We start from the raw sequence: 15,033 nt of genomic DNA, 5'->3' as shown, positions 1-15,033 counted from the left end.
AAAGTCAGAAATTTCCTTTCGCAACAGCATTAAATAAACTGGGCGACATGTTTTCTCTAAAAGAACAACACAACAATGTCACATGTTTCACTGCCCTTATTGGTTGAAAATGTATCCAATTGTGTTCAGAGGCCTTTGGGTCTGTTGAAAACGCCCCTTGGAAAATGACAATGAATTGTGAGCTGCCAGACCCATCTAGAGATTGTTGCCAGGCTAACACTTGTGTGCTTTTGTTTATTGCCCTCTTATCAATTTGACACTTTTTCTATCACGTTTGCACATAACGATATCCGTCTAAACATTTATTTTAAATTTAGAATGTGGCTTTATCATAGTAAGTCACGGTTTGATTGTCCCACAGACTGCAGCCACACCAGTGAATTTAATCTTTCCCTCTCTAATACAATCTCAAGTAGGCAGTGTGTATTGATTTTATATTCCTCCAATCAACCAACTAATTCCTACATGGTGACCTCAAGGACTTCTGTCAATGCAGAGGTGCCCCCCTTGACCGACAAGTCTTTCACAGCCGGGTAGCTGCAGCTCAAACTCCAAAGAGGAGCAGTTGGTTAATGGAAAACATTCAGGTGAGAAAAATATCAGACAGGGTCCTATTAATACAATTATTAATTGGTTCATTGTTGCAAACAGGGACATTTATTTGTTTTTCACAAGAGGAATTCAAACAAAACAGCCTAAAAATGTGTCCTTTTCAGTCTTTAGCTCATCTTCATTTTTTTCTAATTAGATGTTACTGAAGCATTCCCTAAATTCAATCACTTGACATCTCCTGAATTTCATACTGTATTTGTCTGACCGTGTATACTTACAGTAGAAGTTGTGTGTCTTGTTGGGAAAAGCAGAAAGAATTATGAACAGTAATTTGAATCCTCAATGAGCAGCATCACCTAGGGACCCTCAGGCTGGCTGGACTCGATAATGTGGCAAGTGCATGCTGCGTTCTCGCAGGCCTCTTCTCGACAAGTGTCCTCAATCTGAAGTATCCTTCCAAACTTTCAAACTCCTGATACTTCAGACAGTGGGTCAAAAACTCACCAGCTAGCACATCTCATTAGCCTGGTATTAGATAATCAAACAGGGCTGCTGACCTAACACAACTTGTTCAACAGTATTTTTTACTGTGTACTCTACACTGCTTTTTCCAGTTTACAGTATATATATTTACATACAATACACAATATATTGCCTTTTTCCCCCTTTAATTTTGTGTATAAATATTTTACAAGATCTAATATGGTTAAATAATTCTTATGAACGTGTCTTTTTTAGAGGTTTGTCATTTTAGCAATTGTCATAACTGGCAATTGGGTTTAAGGGTAAGGTCTACATTGAAATTTTAGTACTTTAGAAACTATGTTATATGTTTTTGCAGGGGGACAAACCAAACCTATTTTGTTTGTTTTACAATGCTAAAATGTTCAAGTTTAAACAATATTTAGATTGCTGTATTACAGCTGTATGACATGGGTGACACTAACAACAATTACAATAAATTATTGTTACTGGATAGTGTGATGTTGATATGATATATTTCTTTTTTTTTTTTCTTAAAATGTGAATTGTGGGCGCTAACAAATTATTTAATGTAGATTTGTGGCAATATACACAGAACGAGGAGTTCTGTTGAATTTTGCATGTGTGATTTAAAGTCAGAATTTTGACTTCATTGTTATTGTATTTTTTAGTTTTAGTTTTTCCAATTGAAAATATCATGAAATTAAAGAGACTAGCTTACTTTTTTGAATAAACAAAAAATGTTTTTAAAATATACTTTGCTAATTAGTGTATTTTTATACGTGCAACACTTTTACACTACACATCTACACAACCAAATGCATCACATGACATTGTGATGGGGAGAGAATGATGGGCACCTCAGACAATTGTTAGTCATCCCACATCTGTAAATGTAGAGGATCTGACTGTTATCAGTCACTTACGTAATGGAAACAATACTGTTTTGTGTTTTAAATGGTGCTATACAGTAGAATGTTTATTATTATTAATAATTAATTGACCTAACCTAGTCTTCATTACCAGCCATCAATAATTGTTGTGATACACACGCTTCAAACGCAGCATTGTGACAGCAGAGGAATACTGCTGCAAGTAAACATGAAACCTCAAGGACACACGATGGACATCATTAGGCCAATTATTTTTGTATTATTGGCCTTAACCCCCTTTAATTTTCTGTGAGTGTTGTTCATGTGAGAATTCAAACACAAACTTGTTGTACATTGCTATTTTCAAACCGACAAATAACACCTTTTTTAACTAGAAAGTACAAAAGGCAACATGTTCCACTTCAGAGTGAAAGTCTTATTCACAGAGTTACTGGAAAGACTTGAAAAAGTTTTACTATTCTTTAAACTAGCAGGCTAAGAAACCGGGATGTCCTGTCTGTATGACCTCTTGGGCTCTCTTTCTGTATCAGTGGACACCTGCACACAACAACTGCACTTGTTGTCTGGTTACTCAAATTCGATTTGAAATTAATAGCCCATTAATAGCCAACAGCGATCGCTCTGACCATCATCAGTCACAGTGATGCGTGTCAATCGGCACAAAAGTGGCCGCTCACATGTATGCGCACCACTAAGAACAGGTGTAGTTAAGACATGATGTAAGTACGAGACCCTTTGCTTGATGCAACCGGCCGGACAACAGTGTCACCAGAGCAGTCTGTGCTGTGACGGTTATAAAGATCAAATCACACGAAGTTAGATGCTCCAGAAACATCTGTCCACAGTGAGGCGGTTTAAGAACAATAGGTGATGCTACACTGGTGGGTGTTCTTACAGACAATGACACTGACAACATATTGGAACACATGGAAGAACCAGCCGCCTCAGGGTCTGTGTCCTGGTGAGAATAAACAGATTCTACAAAAAAAAAAGCCACACGGTAGGTTAAAGAAAGATTGAGGTTATGACAAATGAAGGATGGTTAAAGAATTAACCAGCATGGTTAGGGGCCTCGGCTTCCTACATTGGCAGTGAAAGCTGACTTCTGATGTAAATCAGAAGATCCTCAATTGTCTGATATTGTCAATTCACAAGGTTGAAATACCATAGTGCCACTTAAGAGGACTTTAGACACAGGCAAGGGTTACATAATGTTACCTTGCTAATTATTCTATTGTCCTTCCTCCTATCAAATTAATCATGCATGGCCACTAAGTACACAGGACGTATTCTCTTATTACATCCAATTAGACCCTTGAGGCTTCAAAGTGAACTTTATGTACAGATAATGCAGTTTGGCTCTTGAACTGTCAAAGTCATTTATGAAATTGCAGTTGTATGGCGGTAATGTGCCTTCACAGTGGGAACATGTATAATCGGCTCAGACAGGCTACCATTAAAGGGGGGTTATATTATCTTTTAAAGATAATGTGTTCGCTTGCCTGGACAGATGGCAGTTCTTGTGTTAATATTTGAAGAAATGATTTCATTAATTCATGTGCATAATTTCAAACTGTTTCTGTTACATATTCCTCACATATGGCATATTAGGTTTTTTTGTTAGGTTTTAGTTTTTTTTGACAGAAATTCCATTTTTAATCGATGGATATGTTGATGATGTTTTCTGGACCTTGAGGTGTCATGAGTGCATCACATTTTTCACAATAAGCAAATGAATTAAACAATCCATTTCAAAATCCGAACCCCAGCATTCATTTTAATATGAGAGTGTCAATCTAATTATGTGAATTTACATGGAGAGTACCAAGTAAACAGCTTGTATGTAATCATTTCTAAAATATGTCCTTCCTTTACAAGGTGAACCTGCATTAATATCATGTTTTACATATCCACATTAACTTGGCGTCTGTCAACAATGAGCCCATTAGTGCAAGATTATATATTTTCACTATTTTATTATGCTCATTTCATTTTAATTCAATTACAGTTCCCACAAAACAGAGACAGAGGAGGGAGAACAGGGGAATCATTTTAGAAGAGGATTCCTTAGCATCATCACACATGGAACATTTATTGCTAGCATATTGTCTGTGCCATACTTCTAAATTTACATGAGAGTGGTGCAATGTGGAGTGATCTAGACTGACAAAACAATCATGCAGAGTTGATGTGCAGTACAAAATACAAAAAAAGGCAAACAAAAGGCTTGTTGGGCCTCAAGTTGTCAGGCCAGAACAGTCTTTGACAGGTAGAATTAATCTTTTGTCAGATGCTGTTAAAAACCTTTATTTCTTGCTTGATGTATGCAAATTCGGTCCTTGTAAGAAGTGAACAAGAGTAACAGAAATTGACAAACTGAATGCAAGTAATAAATAAAACTTGCTTGAGCAAATGGATAAGTTAGTATGCAGAACAGTTGGAAAACCAAGCAACAGACAAACGTGTACGTAATGCAGGTGCTTTGTGATTTTGCTTCACAGCCAACATTGGCATTAACAGATATTTACCTCGGGATTTCAGGATCATACTTTATTCAATTACTTGAATAAAGTAGTGGCCCTTTCCACAATCTGAAACCCAGGTAGCAGCTCGGATCTCTTCATGTCTGGCTGACATTTCTCAGTGGATGTCCACACACCACCTAAAGCTCGATCTGGACAAGACTGAGAAACTTTTCCTCCCGGGAAGGTGTCTCCCACAAACGACCTCTCTATCACCATTAAGAACTCGATTGTACTCTGTACTCAGTAGATTCGTGCACATTTTGTGAAATACCTTCAAGGTTGAATGGACTTGTAAGTCGCTTTGAACAATAGCGCAAGGAATGTAATGTAATATTGTGTGAGGCACAGAAGTGAAACTTCGGGATTTGTGGATTCAAATAAAATTTTATGTGTAACAATGCCAGGGCGGCCTACAATACTTTCAATACTGTTTCTCTCAGGAGGCTTGGGCAGTGGGCAGGTATAACAGGGACTGACCTTGACTGTTTTTTCTGTGGCCATTGCATCTTCCCACATGCTCGACTGATGTGTGCTGTACCCCATGGTTCAGTATTTGGTCGATAAAAGTGCATTTCTTAGCCCTGTTGTGTAAAAGCTTACCCTCCGTGAATCAAGAAATCTTCCTAAATCATCATTGCTCAGTGATAAAAATTCTTGAAAATATTATTTTATAAATAATTGACTTATCAGTAATATTTTCAAGAAGATTGCCAATATTGGTGTATCCAAGCAGACACAGTCATATTGTATTGATTGTTCTCATCAAAATGTGGTTGTACTTTTACAATTTCAATATACCTTTGATGATGGATTTTGTCTCCTTTCTTTTAGGAAAGAAGAATTTTGATGAGCCTGAGACGGAACCTTCAGCAGCTGACTTGATTTCAACATGAAGATAGTAATATGAAGATAGTCCACCATAACATATGGTGTTGAAGCACAAATATGCCATGGATTTGCATGTCAATTGTGGATTAAGTCGTGGCTTTAGTCTGAATTTCTCCTTATACGCCAAATGGATCTCATGTGCTGGAACAATGTCGGGATGAAGAAATTGGCCTATTGAGGAAAATCTACAGTAATGTCCACAAAAACTTTAAGGTGTGAATCGGATTATGGAGTTCATTTTTATTTTTCTGAGGGAACTATATGAAATGATTCTTTGGACTGCACCACGATGGCATTCCTGGCTACCCTGCATTGTGAAAAGGACTGCAAGCCTGAGTGTTTGAGTGTATTTGTGGGTGTGTTTGTGTATGCCCATTGTGGTATGACACAGTGGAGGTGAAAGGGGAAGACATTTCCAGACCATTTTTTTCTTGACAATGAGAGTTCCAGCCAGGGTGGCTGCAGTTTCCTGTCTTTGTCCTCTGGTGGTCTTCCTATGTGTTGTCTCCCAGAGTTGTTATGGGACCCAGGTCAATCTGAGCCCTCACGCTAACCCTAACCCCAGCCTGTACCCAAACCAGAGGCTGAGGTCAGACCCAACCCCAATCCCAAGCAAAAGTCCTGACCAAAATAAGACACCCCTGATGCCCAGCCAGCACTATAGCACTAGCCAAAATGTCTGGGGCAAGCTACAGTTGAAACCAAGGCTTGACACTATGTTCTATCTTACAGACTATCACATGCCCAACACACCCAACTTTGCACCGGCAACCTCCCAGGCTGCATCAAGCTCAAACTCTAGACTCAAACAAAGACAAGGGCTTCCATACAAATCAACTTCTGAGCCAGTGCTAAGAAACAATCTGAACACTCCCAAGCAAGCTTCAAAAATCAACCCCAAAGCGAATCCAAAACCAAGGCTTGGATCTCTGTTACAGCCTCAGGCAGGTCCCAACTCAAAGGTGACTGGATCTAAAACCAATTCTGTGTCACTTCCTAGCAACAAATTGTCTTCACTAACAAGTCCTCATCAAAGCTCCAACACTTCTGGTAATATTAATTACACCACCTACAATTCCCGCCCAGCTGCTTTATCCAATCCTAAGTCCCATACCAAACTCCGACCTTCTTCACAAACAAATAGAAATGGCAAATCCGACTCGAGGGGCACCAACACATACTCCAGAGCACAGAAGAACCAGACCAAGTTGTTTGACACAGACAAGGATTCTCACCATCGGCCTAAGAGAGGCTGGATTTGGAACCAGTTCTTTGTTCTGGAGGAACACATCGGACCTGAGCCACAGTACATCGGAAAGGTAAGATATCTTTATTTTTTTTCATCCAGTGCAGCTTTCCCTTCCCTTTTTTCTTTTTTCTTTATTAACATGTTTTGAGCTGATTTATGCCACTTAACCAAGTAATTACATGGTCAATGACATTTCCATACTTGTTAATGTCTTCTTGAAATCATTACTCACATGGGGAAAAAATGCAGACTCTGCTTCTTTTTCGTGCAATTTACTGACATTGCTAAAGATGATGCAGATTCAGAATACAGTTGTTGGAAGGACATGTATTTCAATGCCCCTATTTGGAGATATGAATTATTATTATATGATAGCATATGATGACATTGTTTTTTAATTATTCTGATAGCATAAGCAGTGTTGGGTGGGGATAGCACAACGCATCACTTTCTACCATAGCAAATGGTTGTTACATCTGCTATGTGCCCCCAAAGTCAGAAATGCCAGATCGTCCAAGTCCAGCAGAAAATTGTGATTTTCTCTCTTATTTCTTAGCAGAATCAAACATATGCATACATCCATACTGATCCCTATATTGTGGATTGCAGTTATATTTAAAATGCTGTTGCTGTGCAAATTTAGCAAATCAATAAATTGTTGTTGGGACACAGACAGCATACACTATTAGCTGGTAAGGTAGGCATTTGTTGGGTATTTTTCAAAAGAATTACATTATGAAAGTGCCTACGGGCTGACGTCCATGCGGCGGACTAATAAAAAATCAGCAACAGGTGACAACAACTGGATACGCAGCATAGTGAGGGGCAGCTGGGGTTCAGCAGATCGAGTTGGTTGTCTAATTAAAGGGTTACTGGTTTGATTCCAAGCTCCTCCTCTCACATGTCAATGTCCTGGGGTAGGCTTTTGAACCTCAAGTTTTCCTCAAGCCAATGCCTTACATAGTGACTCTGCCATTATCACTTGAGAAATGTCGTCTTGAAGTGAAATTACATTGTATGTTCGGGCCACATCGATATTTGGCCCAGAAAGACATGACCAAAACCTCATTAGGATTTGGATCCATATATAGAATGTGTCAACGCTTATCCATCCAACCATTAGTTTGACTGCTTATGCTTGAGGGTTGCAGAGGCCAATTCCTGCTGACCTTGGGCAAGAAGCTAAACATTTCTATGGCTAAGTGGCAATTATTAGTTTTGTAATAATGTCTGTGTATCCGACACATATTATAGACACCACAGCTGTATCCCAAAGCAAAGTGATCCTGTTGGCATATTTTCAAACAGAGTGACACAAGTAACCTCAAACTTTCAGAAAGTTTAATTGTTGCTATCTCAGACAATACACAATACATTTTCTGTCGAGAATTCAAATAATTCAAATGCAGAGCTGCTGGTTCGGATGGAAAATGCTGAATATTCTTTAGAGGGCATAAAGGAAACTCTGAGCAATAATACAAACATAAATGCCTTAGCCCATTATCCATTGCAGCAAACCTGTGGAAGTCTCTCTAAAGGAAAGATTTAGTTCTGTTTTTCTGCAGTACACAGTTAATGTGAATGTAAATAACGAATACATGCTGCACAGATAGAGAAACACTGGCTTTTGTGTACATATGTTTACATTTTCAATATTAAAAAAGGGCTGCAAGGATTTTTAAATCTACTCAAGAACTGCTCTGCAGTGGGATCATTTCACAATATGCATTTCAAACATACATTCATACTGTACATTTACTGGTGATATAAGGTGCCAACTCATCATGGATTTTAAGTTTTAAGGATTCACAATCAATCTGATGCTGCTGCCCACGGTCTGCCCACCGCTGCAGAGTGGGTGTGACATACTGGGAGATGTCTATCTTTCTTTACACTGGAAATGGATACACACCTACATTGCATTGAAAAGTGCAGTTGATTTTTTTTCTTCTTCTTCTTCTTGAGAGATTTTTAAATATAACAGTTTCAAATGGAAGTAAAATAAAAGCTTTAAGGGCCTTTACTTTAAAGACAAGTAAAGACATTTACTTGCAAGTTACCTTGAAAGTTGCATGTAGTTATTTTTTGGCACTGGGGGCCAGGGTAGAAACTTCCTAGGAAGTATACACTGTAAACAGTACATCTATAAATGTATTATTATTATATAAACTGTTACAGAACCAGAAATTGTTGAAATTTTGTGGACACAAAAATAATAATATTTCACACAGAGCGGGTTTGACGTCTGCATGCTTTTCCCTTTAGAGGCGGAATGGTCAAATGTCAGAGGTAAAAGTTTAAAAAGTTGCAGTTCAGACGGCTGACAAACTGAGCAAGGGGAGTGACTCCGCAGGTTCTTGAAATCAACAATAACTTCTAAGATTCGGGCATATTTCTTTCTATGGGGGGGGGGGGGGTCACAAACTATTATCACAAGCCAGATGTACAGATTGACTTGATGCAAAGCTGTTAATGGGTCTGTTAATTTATCAGCCTCTGTAGCAGATCTATCTGCCCAGATATTCTTTGAATGAACTGAACTGAAAATGTTGACATATGTGCTTGTTTTTTGCAGCCATATCCAATTTGTATGCCACGGCAATGGCTTACAAATGCTTTGGCTGTCATGTTTCTACCTGCCTCAAATGCTGAGAAAATAAAAGTTGAAAGTAACGTCGCAGCTGACTACCACTGCTGCTGTCAGCATTTCAAAAAGCTCTGACTCAACCCAGCAACCACCTGTCGGCTCTGAATCTGAACTTCCCCCTGCAGGAAAGTTCACATTGTCACTCCCCACTGCCTGCTGAGTTGAGCTCAATGTTTCCCAGGGTCAAAGTCAGATTATAGGATTAACTGAATTAACACACCCACCCATTCACACAAATGGATCACTAGTTATATTTGTACAGGCCATTGTATCATGGGCATTTTTAACAGGGTCAAATTGCCAAATGGGTCCAACTGCTTAGTTTGTTTATGAATGTCATTCATCATTTTAGTCAAATCCTGCCAGCAGCTGTTTCAGCAGCACATAGAGGCGTAAACTTTACTCACAGTCCTATATATCAAACACGGATAATCAGTCAGTTACAAGGCAATATGACATTAGAGAATGGACAGGTATGATAATCAGGTCACAGGTAAATTGACCAGAAACCAGGGCCCGAAAAGACAGGAAATGTTAGAACTTACAAGATGAAACAGGAAATGTAACATGATCGGCTGACACGTACAGCTAAACTGCAACATGAGACCAGGGGTTCACATATGATATTGACCTCTGCCAAGGAGGTTATGTTTTCATCCGTCCATTTGTTGGTTTGTTTTTGGTTCGATTGTTGCAGGATTAGGCAAAAAGTACTGAACACATTTTCACAGAACTTGGTGGATGGATGGGACATGGGCCAAGAAAGAACCCCTCAAGGCTCTCATGGATCCATGGATCCAAAGGGATTTTTTGGAAAATAATCTTTGGATCTTGATGAAATGATCAGGCATATTTAGGGGACTGATATCTATGAGTGCAGCTTGACGGAATATAAAGGAGACATATTATGCTTTTTCAAGGTTTTTGTGTATGTACAGTATCACATCACCATCTTAGTTTATTAATGCTTTTTTTCTAGTCTTATTGACCTCTCAAAGCACTTTACAGTAAAATGACCATCAAGCAACACCATTTCGCCAAAAGAGCAACTGTTATGTTAAATGGTCTTTGTGTTAACAAGTATATTACTTTTGTTTGCCAAAAGTTATTCACACAAATAAATCTACATGCGGTTGTTGCTTATGTTGACATATATATATATTGGTTAGAATGTAATTGTTACAGAATAAATAGCTCTGAAAAGCAGATCAATAACAGAACCCAGAAGATAGAAAAGGAACATTTTGTTCAGCACATTTACATAGTAATTGGCAGACATGTTCATCCACAGCTTTGAAGTGAGCTACAATTGAAGCAAATAGAAAGTGTTTGGAAAAACAGTCTCTTTTAAGTGCCAGATGGGGAAAAACTTTTTCTTTTTTAATTAAGTGCATGAGAAGTGGCAGAAAAATAGAAAAGTAGATTAGAGGGACATAACTGATTACCTCAGGGTAAATGTGGTAATCACATCTTTCCGATGGCTACAGAGACACTCATGGGCTCCTCGGGGCAGACATACATGACCAGAACACACAGATAGGAACTAGTCAACAAGTTGTCATACAGAAGGTCCATGAATGATAAAATGAGATAATTATCATCAGTCCTACTCTGGGAATATTTGCTGTGTTCCAGCAAAGGGGATAGTTAAAAAAAGGAAGCAATGAATAAGTGCTTATGCAATAAAACCATGAAGTCAGATAAGAATAGAAATTATATATGTGTGTATATATATATATATATATATATATATATATATATATATATATTTATATATATATATACATAATGTAACAGGATTGCAGATAGAAAGATATTGATATAAGGTTTCGAAGTGAAGATAATTCATATATTTTGCTCTAGTTTGTGTTTATGTTCCCACACGTAATATTTACATGTTGATATGTTTGATTAGTTAGATCAGCATATTTAGAAGTGGTTAAAAATTACTTGCTGAATCTGCCCCTGTGCTTTTTGGCACACCTTTACCTCAGTCGGAGTCCTTCTTGCTGCTAATTGGTTAGTTAAGATACATGTGATCGGGAGTGACGGCGTGTAACCAGGAAGGAGGTTGAGGTATATCTGAGGCCCGACACACAACTGACAACCACAACAAGAATGTGTGCGTATTGAATCCCTCGCCATCAGATGATGCTCCTTCCCCCTCTGAGGATGGTTCCTCTTCGTTTGGGGTTTCAGGAGAAAGAGCAGGGGGAGCCTTACACCGGGGATTTACAGGGGCAACCAAGGTCCTAGTGGGTTGGTCAGGGTGCTGCTGATGAAAATCCCTGATGAGGCGGGAGTCCAGGATGTGTCGAGCCAGGCCCCAGGATCTCTCTTCAGGCGCATAACCCTCCCAGTCAACAAGGTATTGGAGGCCCCTTCTTCGACATTGTGATCAGATGAGGCGACGGAGGGAGTAGGTGAGACCCCCGTCGATGAACTGCGGAGGTGGGGCAGCAGGGACCAGTGGGCTCTCTCGGACCGGCTAGACCTTAGAAACGTGGAACGTCGGATGAACCCGCATGGACTGGGGGAGCTTGAGCCTCACCGCCACAGGATTGATGACCTTCTCGATGGTGAAAGGGCCGATGAACCTTGGTGCCAATTTCTTGGATTCAACCAGTAGAGGAGGGTCGACAGCCACACCTTCTGCCCAACCTGGTATGTGGGCGCCTGAGAGCGATTACGGTTGGCAGAGGTGGCATAACGTTCAGGAGAGAAACGAAGGAGAGAAACCCATGCTTGGGTCCAGGTGTGGTGACAACGGCAGATGAAGGTCTGGACAGCCGGACAGGAAACCTCTTTCTCCAAGGCTGGGAAGAGTGGAGGTTGGTACCCATGTGCACATTGAAATGGAGAAAGACCCGTGGCGGAGCTGGTCAGAGTGTTGTGAGCATATTCGACCCACAACAGCTGTTGGGACCAGGATAATGGATTCTGTGAAACCATGCACTGAAGCGCCGTCTCCATCTCCTGGTTCTGACGTTCCGTTTGGCCATTGGACTGGGGGTGGAACCCGGAGGACAGACTGACCTTGGCTCCAAGCTGTCCGCAGAACTCCTTCCAGAAAACAGAGGTGAACTGGGGTCCTTGATCTGATACCACATCGTTCGGGGGACCATGAAGCCGGAAGACCATGAAGCCGGAGGACAAACCTGGCTGTCTATTTGGCTGAGGGGAGTTTAGGCAGGGGAACAAAATGTGCCATCTTGCTGAACCGGTCTACCACAGTGAGGATGGACGTGTTGCCCTCAGATGGGGGTAGACTGGTGACAAATCTAGTGATATGGGGACCCAGGGCAACGGGGCACTGGGAGAGTCTGAAGGGAGCCAGCTGGAGCCTGATGAGATGACAGGCGTTTACAAACTCCTGTGTGTTCTCCTCTAGGGTACAACACCAGAGCCGCTGAAGGAGGACGTCACGGGTTCTTTGGATCCCCGGGTGACAGGTGAGCTTGGCGGCGTGGGCCCAATGGAGAACGTCAGACCTCAGGGTTTGTGGAACAAATACACGGTCAGGGGGGCAAGGACTGGGTCCAGGTTGACCCTCGGTGGCAGAGCTCACCCTTTCCTCAACCTCCCAGATCAAGTTGGCAATCCTGCAGGAGCCCAGGCAGATGGAATCAGACCCATTGACAGCATTCTCCTCCCCTTGGAACTGGCGAGATGGAGCATCAGACTTGACGTTGCGAGAACCAGGACGGTAGGAAAGGGATAAGTGGAAGCGGGTGAAAAACAGAGACTAACGTGCCTGCCGAGAATTCAGTCTCTTAGCTGTTCTGATGTACTCAAGGTTCTTGTGGTCTGTCAATGCCAAAAGGGTTGTTTAGTCCCTCGAGGGAAATTTCTCTCTGCAGGTGACAGACGTCGAGAGAAAAGGCACAGGTAGGAGTTTCTCATACGTGGCCAAATGTTGAGATAAGACCGCCCCTACTCCCACGTCGGAGGCATCCACTTCCACCACATACTGACGATCTGGATCAGATACCTGGAGGATGGGAGCGGAGGTGAACTGGGACTTGATGGTCAGAAAGGCCTTTTCTGCAGCCTGAGTCCAGAGGAAGAAGACCTTGGAGGATGTGAGAGCTGTGAGAGGGGCGGCAATGGAGCAGCAGTTGCAGATGAAACGGCGGTAGAAATTGGCGAAACCCAGGAACCGTTGCAACTGCTTGCGGGAGTGTGGCACTGACCAGGAGATTAGCCCCGATACTTTGGCCGGATCCATCTGCATACTGCCCTAGCCCACAATGTACCCCAGGAAGGGGACAGAAGTGGCGAGGAAGTCACACTTCTCGGCCTTCACGAAGAAGGAGATCAGAATGTCATCCAGGTAGACAAAGACTTGACGATTTAGCACGTCTCTCAGCATGTCATTCACCAAGGCTTGGAACACAGCAGGGGCATTGTTCTCCTGGAGGAGGAGATTTCTGTGTCACTTCTCTGCAATTTGAAATTCAAACAAATCCTGTTCTAGACTTATACAGAAATACCAATCGCTGTCTGATATGCAAATGTGAGGCAAAGAAACCGGAAACTTCCAGTGCATCAGAGGCAGCGCATCATGAGAAGATGACAGGTGTGTCAGCAGACAGTTAGCATTAGCATTATACATACTTTAAAACATGACTGGAGGGGGTCTTTTTATTTATTGAATATTGAATATTAATGGTTTACAGGACACAATTCTGAAAAGATCAGGTGATCATCAAGATTGCAATTTCACTGAAACACCAGTGAAAACTATGACCATGAGGATCTTTATCAGCGGCATGTTCAACAAGAAAAACAGTACAAGCCTTTAGAGACACCAGGTCGCGTGGGTGCAGAACCTGGGGGCTGGCAGAAGATAGATAACAGCCCTAACAAGAAGTCACATTTAGACTGTGTCTAGACAAGAGCTGGTGGATTATTAAGATGCTTTTGCTTCTGCACACCATCTGTGTCGGCATATACATTTGATTTCTTAGTTTAGTTTATTAACCAAAGGAAAAAAAAAAGCCAAGCAGCCATTTCCAATTCATACAACTGAGATCCGCATAAATATTCAATAATGAATGGCAACTGGCTAACATGCCCACTGGACAGGTCGCCATGCGTGAACGCAGTGAGGCTGATCTAATGTACTCTGACAGTGACGCTGCACTCTCTCTGAAGGTAAGGACTTGAGCTGAGACAAAGACCCGGGGGTAGTTTCAGAGTGGATGCGAGAGTCTTTGCGCTCATGCGTGTGTCTGTGACATGTTATGTGGGGGGCTCACCGAAGGTGAAAACAGATGTGCTCAAGGTGCAAAAACGGGGCGGATGCACACGCACAGACAAACTCGGAGCTCCCCCGGGCGATCTGAGTCAGTGTCGTAGAGTGCTGTGACAGCAGAGCCACGGCTTCTCTCTCTCAGATGATGCCTCGCTTTCTATTGATCACTCTGAGCATCACAATGGGGAGGCTGAGGTGCAGGCCCGCCACCCACTCCGACAACACGTGCATGCAGGCACGCACACACACACACACACACACACGTGCACAGAACTCTAGTACGTCTGGACTTTGACTGATGGAGAGAACTATTCTGCTCAGGGGAAGGCAGCAGAATAGCACAGGTGAGCTAAGGTCAGTGAAGAATAGTGGAGAAGAGAGGAAAGCTGCGGCAAAGTGAGGACCAACGAAATGAGCGGAAAACAAATGAGCGATAGGAGGAGGAGAGAGCAGGCAACTGCATCGGCACTGGGCTGAAGAAATACGAAAATTCACAAGAGCAACAAGTGTGAACTTTGGTGTTTTCAGATCTTTTTTTT

At 41.6% G+C, this 15,033-nt stretch overlaps 1 protein-coding gene across 1 annotated transcript in view; it reads left to right on the top strand.

The window, feature by feature from the left end:
* Window positions 1-15,033, top strand: part of LOC118311203 (cadherin-18-like) — a 118,095-nt gene that overhangs the window by 18,933 nt on the left and 84,129 nt on the right. Inside the window, exon 2 of the mRNA XM_035634830.2 lies at window positions 5,285-6,660. Coding sequence (XP_035490723.2) covers window positions 5,779-6,660 — 882 coding nt within the window. The 5' untranslated portion in view covers window positions 5,285-5,778. The remainder of the gene's footprint in view (window positions 1-5,284; window positions 6,661-15,033) is intronic.

The sequence above is a fragment of the Scophthalmus maximus genome, chromosome 5 (assembly GCF_022379125.1).
Source record: "Scophthalmus maximus strain ysfricsl-2021 chromosome 5, ASM2237912v1, whole genome shotgun sequence".
NCBI lineage: Eukaryota > Metazoa > Chordata > Actinopteri > Pleuronectiformes > Scophthalmidae > Scophthalmus > Scophthalmus maximus.
This window is presented reverse-complemented; position numbering and strand designations above follow the sequence as displayed.